This window comes from Vidua macroura, chromosome 3 (genome assembly GCF_024509145.1).
Source record: "Vidua macroura isolate BioBank_ID:100142 chromosome 3, ASM2450914v1, whole genome shotgun sequence".
Lineage (NCBI taxonomy): Eukaryota > Metazoa > Chordata > Aves > Passeriformes > Viduidae > Vidua > Vidua macroura.
The window spans coordinates 69,552,311-69,573,704 of NC_071573.1; the positions used below are offsets into that span (position 1 = coordinate 69,552,311).

Sequence of the window (21,394 nt, forward strand, 5' to 3'; positions counted from 1 at the left end):
TATGCTGTGTAAATTATGAATTAGATGCAATGCTTTCTGAATTCATAAGTACCTACAAATTAATATTTTGGCATGTCTTCTGAAACCGTGCTTTCTTTAAGTCCCAAGCCTGCACTCAAGGTGATGGTGAATTTACAGGGGTGTCCACAGTGGCTAATGTAAACCTGGCAAGTGAATTCCCAATATCCCAATAACTTTCCTGGGGAGTTCAGGGTTATTATTTGAATTCATTGGAGCATTAGTCACCTAAATTCCTCTACAGATCTGGCTTCCTCATGTTAATTTTGCAAGCTGCTCTTTATTTCACCAAATCCATTTCTTGATTCTTAAAGAGGTGTAAATTCTGTCACTTGAAGTCAATGGCAGGCATTCTTTTTTTTTCTGTGCATGCTTTTCTTTTGAGATACTTATTTAGAGGAAAAGACACAAACCTCCAAGTAGAGTTGGAGAAAGCTTGAGTGTGGGCTTTCTGTGTGAAACACAGAATCTCCCAGGGCTTTGAAGTTGTTGGTGTTTTGCATGGAGGTCGCTCACCTGCAGGTAAGGGCAGCAGTTTCCCCCAGAGCAGTAATTTGTATGGATGTGGCTCCATTTCACACCTTCAGATGGGAAATGAGAAGCAAAAGGAGCAGCAAATAAACATCAATATTAACAAAAGGAAAGCAGAGGTGAAATGCTTGGTGATTGCTGCCTTTTCAGGGGTTGTTATGTATTCAGTTCAGACTGATTTGCTCTACAAGAGTAAAGACTCTTGGTTTCAATTACCATGCAGTGACTCAAAGCTTTTCTAATGAGAATTGAAGTCAGAAAATAGTTTTCTTCATTTCGATGTAAAACTTTGCCTTTTTTTCCTTTTCCCTGCTAAGTCTAAGAGTTTTACTTACTGGTGCAAACTGCAGCCTTATGAAGCAAGTGCTGATAAACTGCTTTTAAGTGGAGCCCTCTGGGTGATGTTTGGAGCTTCCTAAGTTGACTCTTGCAGCACTCACATCCTGCTTCCAGGCAGACAAATGTGTGCTGCACTGCAGAGGCTTGGAAAAGATGATGATGCAAGGAGAGTGAGGAGCTACGGGAGACTTAAGTGCATCCTAGACATTCCCTTTTCTACAGAATTAAGCACACATGTCTAGACATAGAATTCTCCATATACAGATCATGTTGGAAACCCATTTAAATTTAAGACACACACTCATTAATGCAGAAAGCACTATTATCACAGGACTGCTTTCCATAGGCAGGACTTACTTTCCTGAGCAGCCTTCCTGCGTGGCAAAGCTGGACTGTATGTGTGACATGTTGCTTGCTTATCTTGGCACAAAGCTATTGTTCCTCAGCCTGTTGTTCCAACATCGAATCTTTGGGTGAGATCATGGAGTGGATCCTCCTGGAAGACACGTTAAAACATGCTGAGGACAGGGAGTTGTTTAGGCACAGCCAACATGGCTACCTCTAAATTGGAAAGATATTGATTTGATGGATGGACTGGTAGGTGGATAAGGAGTTGGTTATAGTCAGTGGCTCAATGTCTAAATGGCAAACCAGTAACGAGTGGTGTCCATCAAAGGTCTGTACTGGGTGTGATACTGTTTATTTTGGGCAACCTGACCTAGTGGAATGTGTGCCCATGAAAGTGGGTTGTACTGGGTGATATTTAAGGGCCCTTTCTAACCCAGACTATTCTGTGGTTCTGTAACACACTGCAGATTTTGCCTGTGGGAAGGACTCCCTTTGTGGCCTGCCCATTGCACTGCACCAATGTGGTGCCTGCAGAGGACAGAGCAATCTGGTGGTGACTGGGTATGGAGAAGGCTGTGTGCATGTGTACAGTGGTGTCAGAGATGTTTCTGCCTTAGATAAACTCAGAAAGTAGAAACATGGAGAAATAGAAAGATTTCCCATATTAATTCTTTTGGGTTTTTTTTTTCAGTTCATCATGGACTTTGTGCAATGTGTGGAAGTTTGACTGTTGGAATGGAAATTCTTAGTTTAGGTGGCTGCAGGACTAGTGTCAGCTGCTTTTCCCTGTGATTCCCTCAATGCCTGATGCCTCAGAGGGAACCCACTTGCTTTTCTCTCAATACAGGCACACACATGCAGAGGAGGAGTGTATTAGCAAGTTCTGCACTATGATTTCTTAAGAGAAAATCTTATATGTTTAAGGAAGACAAACTGCAAATAAAAAAAAAGAAAATAATAGTAATATGAAAGAGAAAAGAAAGGAAATAAACAGTTCAGACATGTAGGGATGGAATATCTATAAAGCCAGTTGTGTTGGAAATTAATTCACTCAAAGCTTTAAATATAAAGGCTCAGTCACTTTGTAAGCCTGTGTTTTAAATTACAGCTTACTGAGCCTCTGTGTGTCCCTGCTGCTCCTACATTAAGGATGTGAGGTTGCAGGTTTTTACAAGTGTGTGTCTTGTGAGCCCTGGTGGTGCTGGTTACATTTAGCTAAAGGGGACTGTATGAATTGACCTTTCTCAAGGAGATCTGTGCCAAGGATGAAGGCATACTTGTTCTTTCCTACTGATACCTCTGCTTTTAGGTGGAGTTTGTTTTACTTGTGCCACATACTGCAGCTCCAAACATAAAACCTTTGGAATTACTCAACCCTGCTGAAGAATAAAATGCAGCTAAATGTTGCTTTAGGCTCACGGCTAAATAACAGGCTTGGCCCTCTAAAATGTGTATTTTTTCTGCAGCATGGGGTGTGTGAATGTCTGGTCTGGGGTTTCCCTTCTGTGATGCTGAGGGTCTGTGGTGTGAGCCCATCCTTCAGGCTTCCTTTGCAGGTCATGGAGAGACATGAGAGACTGGACTTTTCCAGTACTTGACTCACCTTACATATTTTATATGTAGTGAGATGAATCATTCCCTTAAAGATCTTGTCTGCCTCATCTGTCCTGCCAAATAATTTAACTCCCCAGCCCACCGTGGGAGCTTCGTTGAGGGCTGTCTGCATGCACAGTGTTTCTATCCCCCTGGCTCTCCCTGGGAGTCACCCAGCTAATTGCCTCTGAAACTAAACGTGGGTGTTCACGAGGGATTCTGTGCTGCTGGAGCTGCTCTGTGCTGTCAGCAAGAGGAGCAGTGTGCCAGGTTTGGCTGCCTCCACCCTCAGCAGCCCTCCCACTCCCCTTAGCAGGCTTCACGCTGGTCGTGTGTCCCTCGTGGGGCGTTGGCGTGTCCTGCAAAGCCAGGGCTTGTGTGGGCAGCGGCACGCAGCTTTCGCTGTTCAGGGTGCTTTTGAATTGAGGGAAAAACCCCAAACAGTAAGACCACAACAGGCCACAGGTGCTTGAGAGGGACCACAAATAAAATTATGTCCAAGCTTTGTAAATCGTATCTGGGGACAATCTGTTCTCACAAGGGCAAGCCTTCAGGAATGCAATCTAATAAATTTGCCATGCAGATGTCTGAAGTTTTGCAGCCTGAATCTGAATCCCATGCATTGCCTTTCAAAGTGATAAAACCCCTGCAAAATTTCACCCATGAGCAGGTTGTGTTCTGCTCAGTGTGGTTGTACACAGGGTACAGGCAGAATAATTGGAGATGAAGATGTGTATGTCATTTGTTTCTATGGCTGGCAAACATTTATGGTTCTTAATGGAATTTATTGCCACAAATGATTTCCACTCACGTTTGGTCCTGCCTCAGATGTAAGAAATTAAATTGTTGCATGATTTTATCAGAGGATTTATTTAAGGCACCTCTGTATATATGGACAAATCTTTTGTTTCTTCTTTGTAAGCAGCAGATTGCTTGGCAGGGCAATGGGACTCCCGAATTTTTGTTTACAAAAATGGCTAATATGTTTCTACATTTTAATTGGCTGATAAAAGTGAAGGAGATTAAAACGTGGTGCTGGGGGGAACAGCTACTGAGCTGAAAAAGATGGAAATATGGAAAACTTACTAATTCCCTTTCAAATGTAAGCAGAAGGGAAGGAAGGGGTTGGGCTTTTTGAATTAGTGCACTGAAACTAGGATTGGTCTGGAAAGAATTTAATAATTTGTGTGTAAGTTTAGGCTGGAAAAGCCAAACATTTGGCAGACCTACAATTTTAGACCTGCTGGTTTGTGAGCCCTTTGCACATTTTGATTTAAATTTTATATTATGATTTCAGATTTTTAGGACAGATTTTAAATGACAGTTCTTTAAAAGAAGACATATATACTACAGGTTATTAAGGGATTATCACATATATATCACATATATACTACAGGTTATTAAGGGATTATCAAATGACTATCACAGATGGCTGTGAGGGGAAAAAAATCTAGGAAAAAGTGGTCTCCAGAGAGAAGTCTCTGCAGATTACTGTGAGATTGGTCTGAAGGAAACATCAGTCCTTTTGCTTAAGTATGAAATACCTGGACGAAAAATCAGATCTTCAAATGCATCCTAGTTTTCCTAACAAAGCAATGGCATTGCTTTAAGATTTCCTTTTCTCTGGTTATCTTACGTGGTGAAAACTTAGATACCAGTCTGAATAACAAGTTCTGGATATCCATTACCCTTCAGGAGTAGCTGAAGTCAGTGTCTGATCAGTGCTTGTGATAAAGTCTTGCTGAAGATTGATTTTTCTTACAATGCTAATTTCAAGTGATGTGTCTGTAAGGGAAGCTATATACAGAGGGATACTTTAAGATATTTTTTTAAGTGGCATTGTAGCTTCCCAGGTACTGTCATGTCTTTATATTGTGGAATATGGATATGTTGATGTTTGGGAAACACAGTCATGGTGTCTGGTTGGATGAACCCTTACCCTAGGGAGAGAGCACAGCCATGGTGATAGGCAACAATGCAGATTGTCTGCACCCATTTTCTGGCTCCTCCTGGGCAGCCTTTGGGGAGGTCTGTCTGAATTTCTTATCCAGGGCTGTATAATCTGGGCTGTAATTGCACCTCTGCTCCTCTTGCTGTAAAGCCCTCTGTGAAAGGAGCTGATCCTCAGCCTGTTTGTTGAGCAGCCACAGGGATCTGTTCTCAGTCATTCTAGAGATTTCCACGATACAGTTGAGAAAATCCAAATCATGATGCCACAGTCAGGTTCGCTCTGAATAAACAGAGTCAAGACAGGGAGAAGACTCCTAAAATAAAGATTGTTTTTTATCAGGGATAAACCTGATTTTCACAAAGCATCTGCAGAGTTTATTTGAGAAGGCTTACATGGAAGCACCATGAGCCAAGCTGAAAATTACCTGGAAAACTATAAACAAAGGGTATGAATGCACCTATGGAACAGCTCCTTCAGGAGGATATTTTGTATTCCTGAACGTGCCCAAAACTCATCACCGACATTTGTGAGTTCCCCTCTGGGGGGTTGCACCCGATCCCAGAGATGTGTTGGATTTTCATCCCATCCATTGTCTGTGAATCTTATTGTAAGGCAGCTATTGAGGCACCCTGTAAGGGCTTCAGGAGGTGTTAGGAACAGGACTCTCCTGTGTGTTCGTTAGTGAATGGAAATAGGCTGTGGCTTCCTGAGGAGCCAGGGACCAAGTGTGAAGTTTGAGAAGCTATTCAAAAGCATTGCCATCAAACAGGAGCTTCGGGTCTGATCTCTGTCACAAAGGTAGCATTTATGTATTGCTCCTAAATTTAAAGAACTATACAAAAGCTTGATCTCTTTCTGTTTTTTCTTCCCTTCCCCCCCTTATTTTTTTAGTGAAACTGCATTAGTAAGTCACTGGGGTTTTTATTTTGTTTCCATGTGTTTATCAATGGTTTGGAGTCAGTGTGAAGGCAGTTTGTTGTCTTTAAGATTTTAAGAACCCGAGTGTAAGCTGCAGTGGCTCTTGGACATTGCACTCTGCTGAAAAAGAACCTCATTCATGTGGTTCATTATAGAGGTTTTTTTTTTTCTTCCTTGTCAACTGTGCAGAAGGAATTCTTGCTGAATAGTCCACAATGGTCACCCTGCAATGCCTCTACTTAATGAGCTGCTTCTCACACAAATAGATTTCAGAATAACTGGGCACAGATGTCTAGGTATCTGGGTGGTTGGTGGTTTTATTTGGTTTGGGTTGGGTTTTTGGTTGGTTGGTTGGTTGATATTTTTTTCTTTTTTTTTCCCTCTAAAAACGATTGTCAGTCTTCATTTTCATTTCAGCTTTCAAGCCTGTTGAAACAGCAGCATTCCTGTCATTGCAAACGTTATTCAGCCGTGTGAACTGTGACTCATTCTGAAAGATTACACGAATTTCCCTCCCTGGTGTGCACCTATCCTCCTGCTGTTTGCTGTTTGCAGGCTGCCTGCTGCAAGCAGAGGTCAGGGGGACATGCAGCTGCAGAGCTGGCTTGCTAGCTTGCTTCCAGGCTCATGCTGTGCAGAGTATAGGAGTCTAAGCTTGCTGCAGGCAGGAAGTTTCAGGGTGAGAAATGCTACTTTTGTCTGCTTCTGGGGGAGAAAAAAAAAAAACTCAATATCCTTTTCAGCACAGAAAAAAAAAAAAACACACACAAAAAAAACCCCAACCAACCAACCAACCAACCAAACAAACAAAAAAAAAACCCTCCAAACAACCCAAACCCCACAACAAATCTGAAAAATAACCCCTAAAGGAGCAAACCTCGTACAGACCCCCTGGCTCACATTCACTGTAGACTATGTTTACTTAGGCTGCAAAGATATCAATTCGTGATACCAACTCAAGGCAAATGCCATCTGGTCTGGTGGTGCTCTTTAATAATATTTTCTAATTTTACCTTCTCTTTCCTGCATTCCTCTCTGGCATCAGAGGATCCCTGCTGTCACTCTGCTGGCTCTTGTCCTGGTGCCACAGACCAATCCTGTCTGGGGGCTCAGTGCCCCACCTCACCTGTCTGCCTCCATCCTCTGCAGCTAATTGCTCTCTCCTACATGTTTTCCCGGGCTTTGTCTGAAATGCAGTCCTGTGGGAATCCCGAGTGGGATTCTGATTGTATTTTATTGAATGCCAGCATGAGCCTTTGAGGGAGAAACCCCATCCTGTCCATTATGGGAGCTCAGTTAATTGAGGATGATTAAAGGGAAGCTTGATAGCACCTGCCCAACCATAGAGTGAGTTATGGCACCTGAAGATGAAAGGCCATGAGGAATCAATCTTGATTTAGTACAGCTTAACACCATGCTTGTATTTTTATCTACTTGAGGGCAAGAGATGACAAGTCTAAACTTCCCAGCATGACAGCGGGCAGAATTTGGAGAATGTGGTGCAGATGGGAGCACAGAGCCCTGTTGCTCTGCAAGCATGTGTCTGAAAGGCCTTTTCTGTCTATGTGGGAAGTGTTTCTGGAAAAGCTGACAGGATCCCCAAGGTTCAGAGCTGAGGGAGCACAGAAAGCACCTGCCAAAGCTACTTCCTTGGGGCTATGTAAATGAGGAGTGGTAGGGCTACAGGCAGCCACACTTATATTTTTTCAGGGAATTCTGGTAAATGTGGTAAATTCTGGTAAATCTGTCAGGCAAATGTGGGAGAGGAAGAGAACTTTTCTCAAAGCCCACAAGATGCTTGTTTTTTCAATAAAATCTAGGTCTTAAAAAAGAAAACAGGTTGCTTGCAGAGATTTCCTTTGGTGATTAGTGTTTGCAATCCAAGTTCTTCTTTCAGTGGACATTCATACCTGATAGATACGAAATTAAAATGATATCACTGTTTTCAGATGTTTTGCTGTAGGATTTGGTTATTTAGATCTTGGTTTTCTTCATGCATTTCTCACAGCTTACTTGGGTGTCCTAGAATAACTGGGTTAACACATGTATCCTGGATGAGGAGCACTTTCTTTTTGAATTACCTACATCTGCTTTCAAAGCTGATCATTATGAGTCGTAGTTAGAAGCTTTTTCACTGTAGTTGAAACCCTGCTTTGTTCTGAAATGTTTTCCATGTGTAGACAAGCCCCCAGGAAACTCTTTTAGTTTGAAATTAAATCTCCTTAGTTTATTAGCCCATATAATTTATGCTTGCATTGCCTTTAAGGTGTTTTTTTTTGCTTTGTTTTACAGACTGTAAGATGGCACATTGAACTACAACCATGGGCAAGTCCAACCCCTTCCCTCAACTATGAGGCCTCAAGGTTCCTAAAGTACATTAGCACTTCTCAGGTAGGTTTTTCGTTTCAGTCTCCATTTAGAAAACACTTTGCCTGGCACAGATTGTTCCCTTGTATCTAAGGAATTAACCTCACAACAAACTTCTTTGAAACTGATTTATTTCTAAAGTTGCTTAACCTAGCACTGATGGTCAACATGAATATAAAGGTCAAAATGCAGGTTTGAAAGAATGCTTTATTTCCATGATATTTATTTCCAAATGGGGCTGTGTCCTGACAGGAGTATGGTATGACTGAAATTCTAGATGTGATGTTTCTCTCTCTCTCTCTCCCCTCTCTCCCTCTCAGATGGAAAAATACAGAGCACTCTGTATGAAGAGAGTGTATTCAACCTCTCCACCTCTCAATAATAATATGATAACCAGGCTCATTTTACTTCAAAAGGAGGCAGTTGAGGTTCCCAGTAAAATGAGAACAAGGCATCAGACCCTAACTCAGACAAGTTGTTTCAATACCAATAGAATCTTGATATTTTCAGGACAAAAACAACGGACATGGAAATTAGTGGGTTTATGTGCTTTTTAAAATGGCATTTCCAAATCCAGATTGTGTTGATGGATACTTCAGCCTTCAGCATACATGGAAATTCATGGGCCATCATGTCTTAACAGAGGCATCACTTATGCACAACAGCATTTGCGTGTGCATTTCCTGTAAGAAAAAAAAATGGAAAAGGTGCTGGATGCTCATAATTCCAACAGAGCAGCTGCTTTTGGTACCCAGGTCTATCAGCAATTGACCCTTGAATACAGAGTTGACAGCATCATTACTTACTCTGAAGAACAGCAAAAAGCCCCAGGTGCCAATATCACTGAAATGTCATTCACGTATGAAATTCTTTGTTAATGCAGGGCTTTTGCGGCTGAGATAATTTGAAACACCTCTAAAAAAGAGGACAGCAGGGTGTTCATGTATTCTCCAGCATGTGGGTACCTGTGGCTAAATTCTCAGTAAAATGACATCTCTGCTGCCATTCATGCCAGCACTGAGAGGACAGGAGGCAAGATGATGCATGTGGGACAGCAAGAGATGTGTGTAGAACTGCTTGTTTTGTTGTACAGAAGTTTAGACTGTGGCAGACGTATTAAGTTTGAAAACATCCTTCATCACAGCGACTTAATAAACAGTGGCAGATGCTGCTAAACTCCACTAGTTGGGTCAAATCCTACAAGGACATCAATTAACAGAGAGTTTATTGCTTTTGACACACTCAGTGAGAAGTTTCATTCCCAGAGTAACTGACCCTAGTTGGGGGAATAAGCATAAGTGAAAACAAAAAATGGGATGAATCCCTGTTCCTGGCCTGGCAGATGTTACAAGATGAATAACTGACGGGATAACACCGTGACTGGTATGAGCACTTCTGAAAATGGCAGCCTGCTTATGTAGATAAGCATGGGATGTCATTTTCCTTGTTTGCTGAGCAAGTTTCTACTAATTACTGTGCCAAAGTTCAGCCCCATGCCATTAGTGTGGAATGGCTCAAACTGCTGGAGCAGGAAGGTGCCATGTCAGCAGGGTCAAGGTGTGACCAGAAAAAGCATTTTCAGTGCTGGTATTTCATGATCAGGAGAAGCATCTTTCTTGTTCTGTTGTTTGTATGACAGGAGTGAGCAGAAGCCCAGAACATGATGTGAGCTCAGTGCATCAATAAATCATGCAACAGACTGATGATGGTGCTAAAGGCAGGTTCAGGGTTTGATTTTTTTTTAATTATGCTGTTGTTGTTGTGTTTTTTTTTTTTGTTTGGTTGGGTTTTTGTTTTTTTGTTTTTTTGGTTTTTTTTTTTTTTGATAGCAAGAGCTATTCAGTAGCAAGAGCTGTTAAAATTGCTTCAAACTCTGACTGTTGTAATTGCTCATAATGCCATGAGTCAATTAAGTGGCAGCATTGCAGAATCTTAGTTTTCTGTAGAGCGTACATTATTCTTCTGTGTCTTAAATTAGTACTTATTATTGCAGTGCCATTTATTCCTTGATTGTTATATGACTGAAGGGAAATGGGTATGTGGTGCAGTGCAAATCATTGCTTAAAACTTAGTGAATCCTGGGAACAGCATGAAGAGGCACTATTTTTGCTTTTACAAATTTTCCATGGGAATTATGAGCCAAGCAGGAGCGGGGAGGTGGTGATGCAGTGTACAGCTCTTTGAATGTAGAGCTCCAGGTAATGATCCTTTAGAGCATACACTTCGTAAAGAATGAGAGTTTTATTTACTTATTATAAGGTACCTGGTGGAGAGTGCTACATTAAAGGCTGGGTTCCAGGTTTTGCTCTCACCTCGTGTGTAAAATTGTTTCATTTCTGTGGTTCCAGGTGGGACCAGAGCTGTGCTGTGCTTTTTAGTTTAGCCAGGACTGAGAACTGAGCCTCTGCAGTCTGCTGTAGGAGAAGGAAAGGAGCAAGATGAAAACAGTCTGATCAGGACTGATATTTAACTTGGTTTTGTCCTTTCCACCATTTTAGTTGTTGCCTTTCTGACAGTGCCAGCTCCCATTCCTGCAGCCAGGGCTGGTACTGGGCCCAAAGAACAACTTTTCACCACGAAGGCTCAGCTGGGTTCTTGCAGCTCTTCTCAGTTTTTGCTTTCTTATCTGCATGGTAGCAACCTGTGCCTTGCAAGCCCTGGCTGATGGCTGGGCTGCATGGTTTGAGAAGCCCTTCAAGAACAAGCTGTGCATGCTGATGCTGGTGAAGAGCAATGCAGCCTTTCCTGGGCAGAAGCAGCCACAGCTTTGGTGCTTCCTTCTCCTTCCCCTTGCCTCCTTGCCACTGCTATGGTGAGAGCCATATGAATTGTACCAGCTCTCCATCGACTGCTGTGCTCCGGCTCCTGTGTTCTGCAAAGGGTGCAGCACTCTCCAGCTCTGTGCCTGCCTGTCCCAGAGTGGATTTGGAGGAAGAAGGTGGAGTGGAATGTGGTGGCCTGGGGGTGAAATTCTGGCCTGAGCTGCTGGCTGGACAGGCAGAGCTGGGGCTGCAGGCAGGGGCTCCTCTGTAGGGTGTCACTCACAGGGCCATGGCTTTGCTGGCTCAGTCACTGTGGGTTTGGCTGTTCCAGGCCACTGCTCAGCTGCTGGCAAAGCTGACTTCACCCTTCAGTGATTTTTGACACATCCAGGTTTCTGATGAAACCAGTGCATTTTCAGTCTTTGCTTTCTTGGTCTGTACAAGGGCTTTGACTTACAGTGTTCCTCCCTGCAGGGTCTCTTCTTTTGCAGGGCTTTTATTCTGGCTTTAGACTCTAGATGTCCAAGCCAGCTCAGCATAGACACACATGCTATGATTCCTCTGCTTAGTTACGCACTTGCTTATATCCCTTTGTTGTTGGCCAGGGCATATGTTGGGGGAAAGATTAAATCCCTTCTGGAGCTGAGATCCAGGACACTCTGGGTAAGGTACTCGTGGCAGAGACACTGCAACTTTGTAATTACAGTTTTGATTCTAACATTATTCAGGATGCAAAATCCACTCCAAGGTTTGAAAAGAAAAAAAAAAAATTAAACATTTGAATGCTGAAACATCTTTTCCTCATGGAAAAAAATGAATTTGGGTATAGTGCTAATGCTTAATTATTTGCTTTTCAAACTGCATTGCTCTCTGGGAGTTATGTAAGCCTTAAATTTCACCAAGCGGAACAGACAAACAAGGAAAAAAAAAATCAAATCTTTGTAGCCATGTATCAGATTGAAAATAAGACTTAAAGAAATGAACATTTTTCTTTTTTCCACTTCTCCCCCAGAAGGCAAATTAAAAACAAGTTAAAAGTCCTGTCTTAAAATGAAATATCCTTTGATTTCAACAGATTTCATGTGAACACATGAACATGAACAGCTTGAAAGGGTACTCTGAAACCACAAAAAAGCCCTGGTCAATCTGTCTTGATGAGAGGTTTAGCCTCATCCATCGAATCAGAAGCAAGAAATGCCGTCTCTATTCACTTGGGTAAGTGCTCTCTTTAAAAGAAAGGAAATTGTTTCATGGCAAGTAGCTTCAATAAGCCATATAAATACAACACAGGCTGCAGCAAGGTTATCTTCTAAAATATAGACTTTGTTCAGTTGTGTTTATCATATGTTGATGTGCTTCTGTAAACTTTATTTTTAGGGGAAAAACCTTTCTCCATGAGGGTCTTTATTTTCCTTTGCCTTTCTAATATTGGTGTGAAAACAAATTGCTTGCTGGTGAGTTGTGAGTGGTAGTTCATGTAGAAGAAGACAGAAATCAAAGAGGTAAGCTGAGAAGGCTACAGCATCCGCCTTGAGCAGAGGTGACTTGCATAACTGCCAGGGATTTCAGCAGCATTGCTTGCAGAACTTCATTAACCAGCTCTGGGACAAAACAGTACATTTCCGTATGAGAGTGTGTTTGCTTGACACCTCAGGGGTGACATGTGCCAAACTGATAGCGCTAAAGGCAGCTGTGGCTTTACTTTGAAATGTTTGCAGTGTTTATGATGTTTACAGCCCTTGAGAGTGACGTTTTCACTCTTCACAGAACAAGTGCTTTTACAGGTAGCAAAACCACACATGCAGCCTGTTTCCCTGCTAGTAAAACATTCTGTTGTCCAGGAGGATGAGGGAGGTCAGTCCTCAGAGTGCATCAAGCCATCAGCACACAGATGCATTAAGAGAACAGTCACTGGGATCTGGAGCTCATTTCACACAGATCACCACGTAGAGCTGCCTAATAAAAATGTAGCTGCTGTCCTGAGAAGCAGCTTTAGGTTAGAGGTATATTGAAAGGCTTCAACTCCATTGAACCAGTGCAGTTTATTCCTGTGATTTTGCTGCTGTGGATTTACAAAGGGCGGATAGCAAGGAACCGTGCCAGGGTGGCATTTCTCATGGCAGGTAACACCTGCAGTGAGTGTCGAGGGGAGGCAGTGTGCCCTTCAGTCAAAGGGAGTGGTTTTGGTTAATTTGGGTGGGTTTATACTTTGATTGAGTTTATTTGAGCTGTAAAGACCCAGATCCTCTGAGAGGGAGATGCTCTCAGGTTTTGTTCAACAGCACTGCTCTGTGGCAGAACAAGAACATGCCCCTTAGAGACAAATCACATATTTCAAATCACATATCTTCAAGAGAAGATTTCTCTTGACTACTGTTGCTTCTTATTTTCTGAGTGTTCTTTGCAATAGATTTCAAATTATACTTACCTGGCATTGATGCAAGATAGAGGTTTACAAGATTTTTTTCCTTCTCAGCTTTTCATGCTCCTATAAAAGTTAGGAGAGATGCTGTGCATGCTCAGTTCCAGACTTTACTGTCTGACTGTAGTACTGAGTTATTGCTTGAGGACCCTTCTAGTAGTCAGCAGGGAGAGGCAAGCACATTCAGGTGGAAAATCAGCTAAAATAAATAGCATTCTGGAGGTAGGTACAGCTTTCCTTTGATAATAGTGGAAGTCTGGTTTAAGGTGGCTGCCAGTTCTAGATGTCTTGGCAAAGTACTCAAAGTTCAGTGGAATTAACCTAGACCTTGCCCTTCAAGCTGCATGATCATTTATAGAAGACCTGAGCTCTTATGTTGATGTCCTTTTCCCCTGTTCTTAAGGATGAAATGTGGATTGAGAATGGTGTTTTTGTTGAATTGTCCAGTAGGCACAATGCAGAGTTGATTTAATCTGTGCTAGGAAGTGCAGATTAGGCACAAAGCTGACCAGCACTGAGATATTTTGCTAATGGTTTTGAACAAAACTGAGCTAGTGTGTGCCTACCAGTGCTTTATACGTGGTACTGTTCTGTGTATGGTCCAGGGAGCACGAGTGCCAGATTTTCTGTAGTGATGGAACACTAGGGTTTAGCAGAGATCAAAATTGGTGTTGGCTCTCCCATCAATCATCAGATACACACATGCAGTAAGTAACCAACCAGGATGAATGACACGAAACACCTAAAATATTAAAGGGAAATACTTGAGGTTATGGAGAAGCAGTCTTAAATCCACCAGTTTACTTCTGCAAACTTTGGAGCTCGTTACTGCATAATTCTTCCCCTCAGACTCACTTCCTTTAGTTTATGACAGACAGAAAAGTAATTTTGTTCTAAGGCAAAAATCCCATTTAGACATTTTTGTTATCTCATATGCTTCATAAAGAGCAAATGGGGAGCAGCTGCTTCTAATGAAGAGCATTCACTGCGGAGAGGATGGATGGAGGACAAATGTGAAAGTTCAGTCGGAATGTTACTGGGAATCCTGAATTAAATCCATATATCATTAGAACTGGAATAAAACATGCTGCTTAGGCTTTGCCTCCTTGAATGCTATAGAAGAGGTTACTTGTGAATGGGAGCGAGCAGTCTGGAACATCTGGGGATCTTTTTAGATTAGTATTAGTTGCTTCCACTACTGGGAGGCAGCAATGTTTTTGCTTGGGGGACAGGATTTCCCGGTGTGATATATAATTGCAATATGCATTAGTGAGCTCTAGTTATTAGTGCTAAATCTGCTTAGATTAAACTAAGTCAGTTACAAACACCATGGGCAGGCACTCAAGCTGGGATAACATAAATGAATGGGATTTCAGAAACTTACCAGCTGAGGTTTAAAGAGTCTTGCTGTAATACAGCATAAATGCCATTTCAGGTGCATCCTAAAGTGTATGTAGGAGCTTTAGGATTCACGCAGGGGGTCCATCGTTTTTTCCTGAGCTGCTGAGCTCAGTTATCTTCCTTTGAAAGAGAAGGGGAGGAGGGGAAACAGAGAAAGGGAAAGCTGGACCTTAACTCGCATGTGTTTATAGCTCTGTCCTGTGGTCGCTGTAGGAGCTGGAGTACCTGCAGTTTTCGGGCTGGATCAGCTACAGGTGTCCACTAGAGCCGTGCTGGAGCGGACAAAGCAGCTTTTGTGCCACCCTGTGCTCCCTGTGCCCCCGGGTGGTGCAGGGGCCGGTGCGATGCTTCATCCAGTGCAAGCTGCAGCCCAGCGTCTACTCTGAGCGCAAGGCTCTGTGCCCCGTGACCCTCTGTGAAGCCTGGGAGCAGGGAACAGCCAAGGGACACTGCTGCCCGCTGTGCTGCGCTGTGTCCCGGCTCAGCGGCGCTGCCCTGCCGCCGGCGGGGAGCGGGGCCAGCGAGCCTTCCCTGCGCTCGCACGCGGCCGGGAGAGACGGGCGCTGTGCGCGCTGCTGGGAATGCCCCCTCTGCCCCACCGCAGGGCACTGCGGGGAACTCTGTCACCGAGCTGCCTTCTCCCTCACGGGAAAAATACGTCAGTTTCTTCGGCAGGTTTTATTTTGCTGCTGATGGAGGCAGCAGCTGCTCTCTCCTGATGGCGAGGAAAGGCCTCGCCAGTCTTCTATGATCTCTACATCATCCTTCTAAAATCATGATCCCTTTTTAAGTAACATGTCTTTCTTTTAAGTAACTAAATCTTTGTTAGGAGACCTATTTTTTTTTTTGTCATTTTGTGCTGCATTATCCCTTTGCATGATCATGTGTGGGCCAGGCATTTTTTGAACCATTTCCTTTGGAGAAGATCTGCTTTTCTCTCCTATATATTTGGCTAGACCTCTCTTCATGCATAAATTTGAGCTGTTAACTAGAGTGCCAGAAGATACATCATGCCCCTCTTTACCCTCATCTGTATTTTTTTTCCTGTTTTCTGCCACTGTGAAGCTCTCTTTGCAGTCCACATGAGCAGCAATCTGTTTGGAGGCAGCCTGAGGTTTGTCTGCACCAAAAGCATCTGGCCCTCTGCATTGTACCAGCTGGTATGGTTAGAAGTGTGTCACGGACACATGTGGCCATCACTTGCTGGTGGGCTCATCACTAATGCTGTAACTGTCCCTAACAATTCCCATGCTGTTCATTTTTAGCCAGCATCTCATTCCTAAGGGATTACACTGCTCTTTGTCCATCACTGTCCCTTCTGTAGAAAGCCACATGCAAACAAACATGTTGATTCACTTGGTTAACTTCTGAACTTTTTTCCTAATGTGTGTTGAATACATTAAACTCCTCTCTTTTCCTCCCACACAGCTGTATGGTTTGGAATCCTGTGAATTAGGGTTGTTCTTAAAAGCATGCTGGGCTATTTTTGCACACCCTGTCTCCTCCTGTTTTCCCAGGGAAAGGGAAGATGGTTGAGGAGAAGACAGCGTCCTAGGGTATTGTTACAGTGTGCTTAGCCAGTATCACAGCAAGTGTCATACTGTTTTGGTAACTTCCAAAACAAATGCTCTTCCACACATTGTTTCATGAGCTGAATTAATTTTCTATTACCTCTATGTCATTTCTGTAGATTATTTAGTGCTGACCTAACGTTGTACCATAGTGTGTGACATGATTTAAAATGTGCCACATTTCACATATTGATGCAAATAGCCAAAATTATTTCAGACCCACACCATTGCTTAGGATAACTGAGGTGTAGTGCAGCAGGTGCTCTGTTAGTACACCTAAGAGTACTGCCCTGTCATGGTCTGTGCACAATAGATAAATGCTCTGCTGTTAGCACAGAGTGATAACCTTAGTTGTACAATTTGCAGTACAACTGATTTGAAAAAATCTTAATTCTCTTCTCAGCACTACCTGTGTGTACATCAAACAGCATAATTTTGTTTAAGTTTAATGTTTAGTGCGTGATTTGAATCGCATTTGGAATAAGCTTGCAGGAGTAGGAATGAAGAGAACATCCTGCTTTACAAAGTAGGGAAGGCCTGTGGTTCAGATGTGTGATTGCAATGGTAAATACCAGATTCTTTTAGTTTTAGTGCACTCAGTGTGAACCACTGGGCTGTAGGAGGTGGGAATATGGCACAGCCTTTTAAAACATATCTTCTCACAGAGGCAGGGACTGAGACAACACTGCTGTACAGTGGGGCTATTAATTTTTCTTCTTCTTTGGGATCTTCACCAAATTAGCAGTGATTTTTCTCTCAAGTTTATGTAACAACTCTGCTACTGTTGAAAAGTGCTTATTTTTAAATATACTATTTGAAATCTGTGTCTTCCTGTCCACAGAGAAGGAGAGGCATTACGTTCTTGTGTCTTGTCCATACTGGTGGTCACTGTGGATCATGTTTGTAACAGGGGACAGATGTGGTATGAAATATGCCAGATTTTTACAAAATAGTATTGCATACATTTTAAATGTATTTTCTCTTCTGCTTATGGCTTGGTTATTGGAAGTTTGTGCAGCAGGGACTAAGGAAAGTATTGTAAAGTTTTCAAGAAAAAAGCAAATTGAAAATAGAGGAATATCTATAAACATAAAATATTAATATGAATAATGACAACACAAAGATTCCAATGTTTAATTTACTTTTGTACAATTTTTTCCAACTTCTGAATTAAGGAAAAGCTCTTTGGGAAAGTTATCAGCTCGGCTAAAAGTGGTTTAGTTCTTGCCTAGAAAGTTCTTAAATTGCACTGAGTTTGAATTTTCTTCAAATTATGTTATTCATCCTCAGAGCGTCCTACTTATAGTTCTTTTTGCTGTAGTAATAATTACTGTGTTGTTTTTGTTTTTTTTTTTTTTAACATAGGCTAGGCAACGATGACAACCAGTTTGAGCTCAGCATGGCCAACAGTGGATGTGAGGTGCATCGCTTCGACCCCAGCATCAAGTCAGCACACGTTCAGGAGGGCCGGCACCTCTGGTACCATCGCCTCTCCATTGACTGGAGGGATCCCAACCCAGCCATTGCAGCTCATAAGCTTCGCAGCAACACAAAGAAGCTGGGCACAGTATTGAATGAATTTGGACATCAGAAGGTAAGGAAGAGCTTGGGTGCTTGGTTTCTGACTGCAGGGTTAGGTGTTGGGAAAGCTCCAGATCTCCCTTCTTGCTGCTGGAGGAGACCAAGCACTTTCCAAGGTGTGCTCCTGATAGTGGATTTTTCTTCAGCAGTACTTGTAATGCATTTCTTCTAGGGGTGCCTTTTCTGTCTTGCTTTCTCTGTGTGCTGATAACAGCCACAATGATTTTAAATCCCTAGCCATATAGCAAATACATTCTTTCTCCTCCTCACTTCCTTTTCCCTTGAACTATCTGGTGACATTGGGTGCTAGCGCATTTAGTCCTGTGGAAGTTCTGGTCTTTGCCTGAGTATGAAAACTTAACTACTCACACAGACAAGTTTATAAAGAGAAAACAATATTTGCAACAGTAATTAGAAGAGAAGAGGTAATGGATGGTTTGTTTACATTTTCAAGGTCACTGTTCCTAATTACAGTCCTCAAAAACAAAAACATCCTGTTTTGAAATTGGCAGCAATCAGTGGGGTGTTTTTTAGCATTTCCCAGTTTGTTTTTAAGGAACTATAAAGACATCAGGAATCTTCAAATCTCAAATAAATGTTGCCATTATACATTTCAGGAAGTTCTTAGGTTGCTTTTAAGAGAGTTTTTCCTTCAGAGGATATACAAACATGAATTCAAATGCTAATATACTTCATTGCCTGCAGCTAGTTCTGCTTGTCTTTGTTTTTCAAGAAATAGGCAGCCTGGGCTAAGGAGGGGCTCTTCTGTAAGATTTACAAAGCAAGCAGTGCAATATTTGTTTGGTTTGTTATTTAAAAATGCAACATGTCCTTTTTGGTTTACTTTTTACTTTAAAAAATTGTTCTCTTTTGGTTTAACTCTACTGATTGGAACATTTTATGGATAAGAGCAAAGAAAATGAGCCTTTTCTTTCTTCTTTCTAGTCATACTGTAACTGTACTAGGCCGTGCGTTGGTGAAACAACTGGGGAGACAGAGACGGCTTTTCTTTGATGTGTGCTTTGCATTGTTTTGATTTTAGAAGAATTAGTCATATAGCAAAAAACTAATGACCCAATCCAGAAAAAGTGTACAAGTCTTGTGACGTACTAGACCTGCTGAGGTCAGTGTCAGGTTATCATGGTAGAAGAGAGTGGTTGTAACACCTTCTGTGAATGAGAAGGATGTGGGGGTGTGTAACTGAGTGTGTAACTTTCTGAAAACAGCGGGCTGGATGGCAGCCAAGTAACATAATGCACACATGGCACATGCAACCAGGCTTTCCTCTAGCTGTGTATGTATGACATGGGATTTGGTTAAGTGTTTTGGTGCATTATGAACAGTGTATAAAGCCTCTTGCTCTGGTAGCATTTGAAGAGCTCCCCTGTGCAAAGCTATGGCTTAGTGAAGTCAGGAGCTGACTTTCTCCCAGGGGAGATAAAGGTGTTACACACTCTGTAATACCAGATTTTCTGGTGTTTCACACTTGTGAAATACCTGAATGGGCTGACTGTCCTCACATTTTTCTGTTTAGGTTTTCTTTAGCTTAGAAGGAAGGTGGCCTGAGAAGTTGTATATTGTGTAGAGACACCATTCTTCTGGTGAATGTGAGTGGAATGTTCCCTCGACTGAATAAATAAGTTAATTCAAAACAGTTTTACAGAATATTTTCCAAAGCACTTTTTTTCAATTAGAAAATTAAAACATGCTCTTCATCCCATTTTTAATGTAAAAAACTCTTCCGCCTACCCTCAACGTTGTTCTGTTCCCACTTCAAGGCACGAATTCCAGGCAGCTGCATTTTAAGTTAATGCCTCATTTTATCCATGCTTTTATTCTTTGAGATATGGGACTTGATCCAAGACCCTACAAGTGACCCTATTTCCACTGATGTTAGAAAATCAGGCTGAGGAAGACTGCACAGACAAGATCTCCTGGAGTTCTTGCTTTTGTAGTCTTGAGAACAAAACTTGCATTTTGGGGGTTTTGTGTGCAAGAAAATCAAAGAACTTGGATGGGCTCATTTGCACCCTGATTCAGATGCAAGCACACCTGCTATTCTGCAGGCAATACTGGGAATCCATACCAGGGAAAGCCGCCCTGATATTTTGGCAAGAAATGCAAACACTTTTTGGAGTCAGAGTGTATGTGAGAAAAGATTAGAAGAACTTGATCTTTCTAACTGGCTATGTGGCAAGACAGCCCTCAGTTCTCTGAGGATTGTAAATAGCCTGGAGGCAGAGGACTTATCTAGTAATATATTAGGATGTGGCTGACAAAGGAAACATGTAGTCAGAGTATTTTTGGGAACCATTAGAGTGTGAAATCTCTTAAGCCCTGGAATAATCTCCAAAGGATGTCATGGGAGCCTTATTTCCTGATATACAGATCTAAACTGAAAATTTACTGGTGTATCTTCTGAGAAGAGCAATATTTTATCAGCCACAGGAAGGCATAAAGATGTAAAAATTGATCTTGCTCATCTTCCCTTCTCATCCCCCCCTTGCCCTCAACTTTTTTGCTGAATGTGCACACTCTGTAGTGCACTCTCGATGAACAGTGGGGAAAAAAGGGAGAAAGCCACTGAGGGCCCACGATTCTTATGGCAGTGGAGTTCAACTTTATGAAAACTACCATTTTCCTATTCTCTAACTACCTACAGGGATGAGGATGCTGCAGTGCTGGTGTTTCCCATGGAATAGTGATAGGTGCACGGAGAGCTTCCTTTCTAGAGAGTTGTTGGATAATTCAAGTCAGAAGGGATCTTGAATGGCTTTGCGGTTCAGCCCTCTGCTCAAAGCAAGGCTAGCTGTGAAGTCAGACCAGGTTGTTCAAGGCTTTATCCACTCTGGTCTTGGAAAAACACTGAATTTTCTCCAGAGCAGAGACTTTCCAGCTTCTCTGGGTCAGCTGTTGTCCTGCTGGATTGTTCTCTTCATGGAAGTGTTTCTCCTTATATCCAGTCTGAACATCCCTGATTTCCATTAATGTCTGTTGGCTCTTGTCCTGTTTCTATGCACTGCTAACCCTTAACAAGAAATTCAAACCAAGCTACTAAGTGTATTCTGTATTCCAAAGATTGTGCTGGGAAGCACAATTAAAAACCTTTGACAGAAAGGCTCTGAGCAGCAGAAAAAAGCAAGAGTTCATTCTGTCCCAAATGGAGAGTGGTCACACATGCAAATTCTTATTTCAGTAGTAGTTTTCCTCCCTCTGGAGCTCTGCAGGTGAAGTCTCTTGTGCCCTCAGTAAGTGCTATGAGTTTGCATTCTTTGGCAGTATGGCTCACCCGTGGATGCAATTGTTTCTTGTAAAAGAAATTAATCTGGAAAGGAGAATCTGAGAATGCTGAGTAAAACCCTAATTTAATCAGGAAGTGCTCATAGCTGTAACTTTCAGGGGAGCTGTGTTCAACTCCTGACATTCAAGTTATCTCAAACAAATTGTGTAAGAGAGCAAACTGTGTCATTGTCATGAAAATAAATGCAAATCAATCCTTACATCCTGATTTCTCTTTGAAGGCTTTAATTTACACTCTCTCTTAATGATTTTTTTTTTCTGTAACAACTTGGGTAATTTTGCTTCATTTTAT

General features: G+C 42.2%; 1 protein-coding gene across 2 annotated transcripts in view; it reads left to right on the plus strand.

Moving 5' to 3' along the window:
- METTL24 (methyltransferase like 24) overlaps window positions 1-21,394 on the plus strand; it is a 59,732-nt gene that overhangs the window by 11,825 nt on the left and 26,513 nt on the right. For both annotated transcript variants that reach the window (XM_053973077.1, XM_053973076.1), the window contains exons 2-4: window positions 7,991-8,089; window positions 11,903-12,042; window positions 17,587-17,815. In XM_053973077.1, the coding sequence (XP_053829052.1) occupies window positions 7,991-8,089; window positions 11,903-12,042; window positions 17,587-17,815 (468 nt within the window). The remainder of the gene's footprint in view (window positions 1-7,990; window positions 8,090-11,902; window positions 12,043-17,586; window positions 17,816-21,394) is intronic.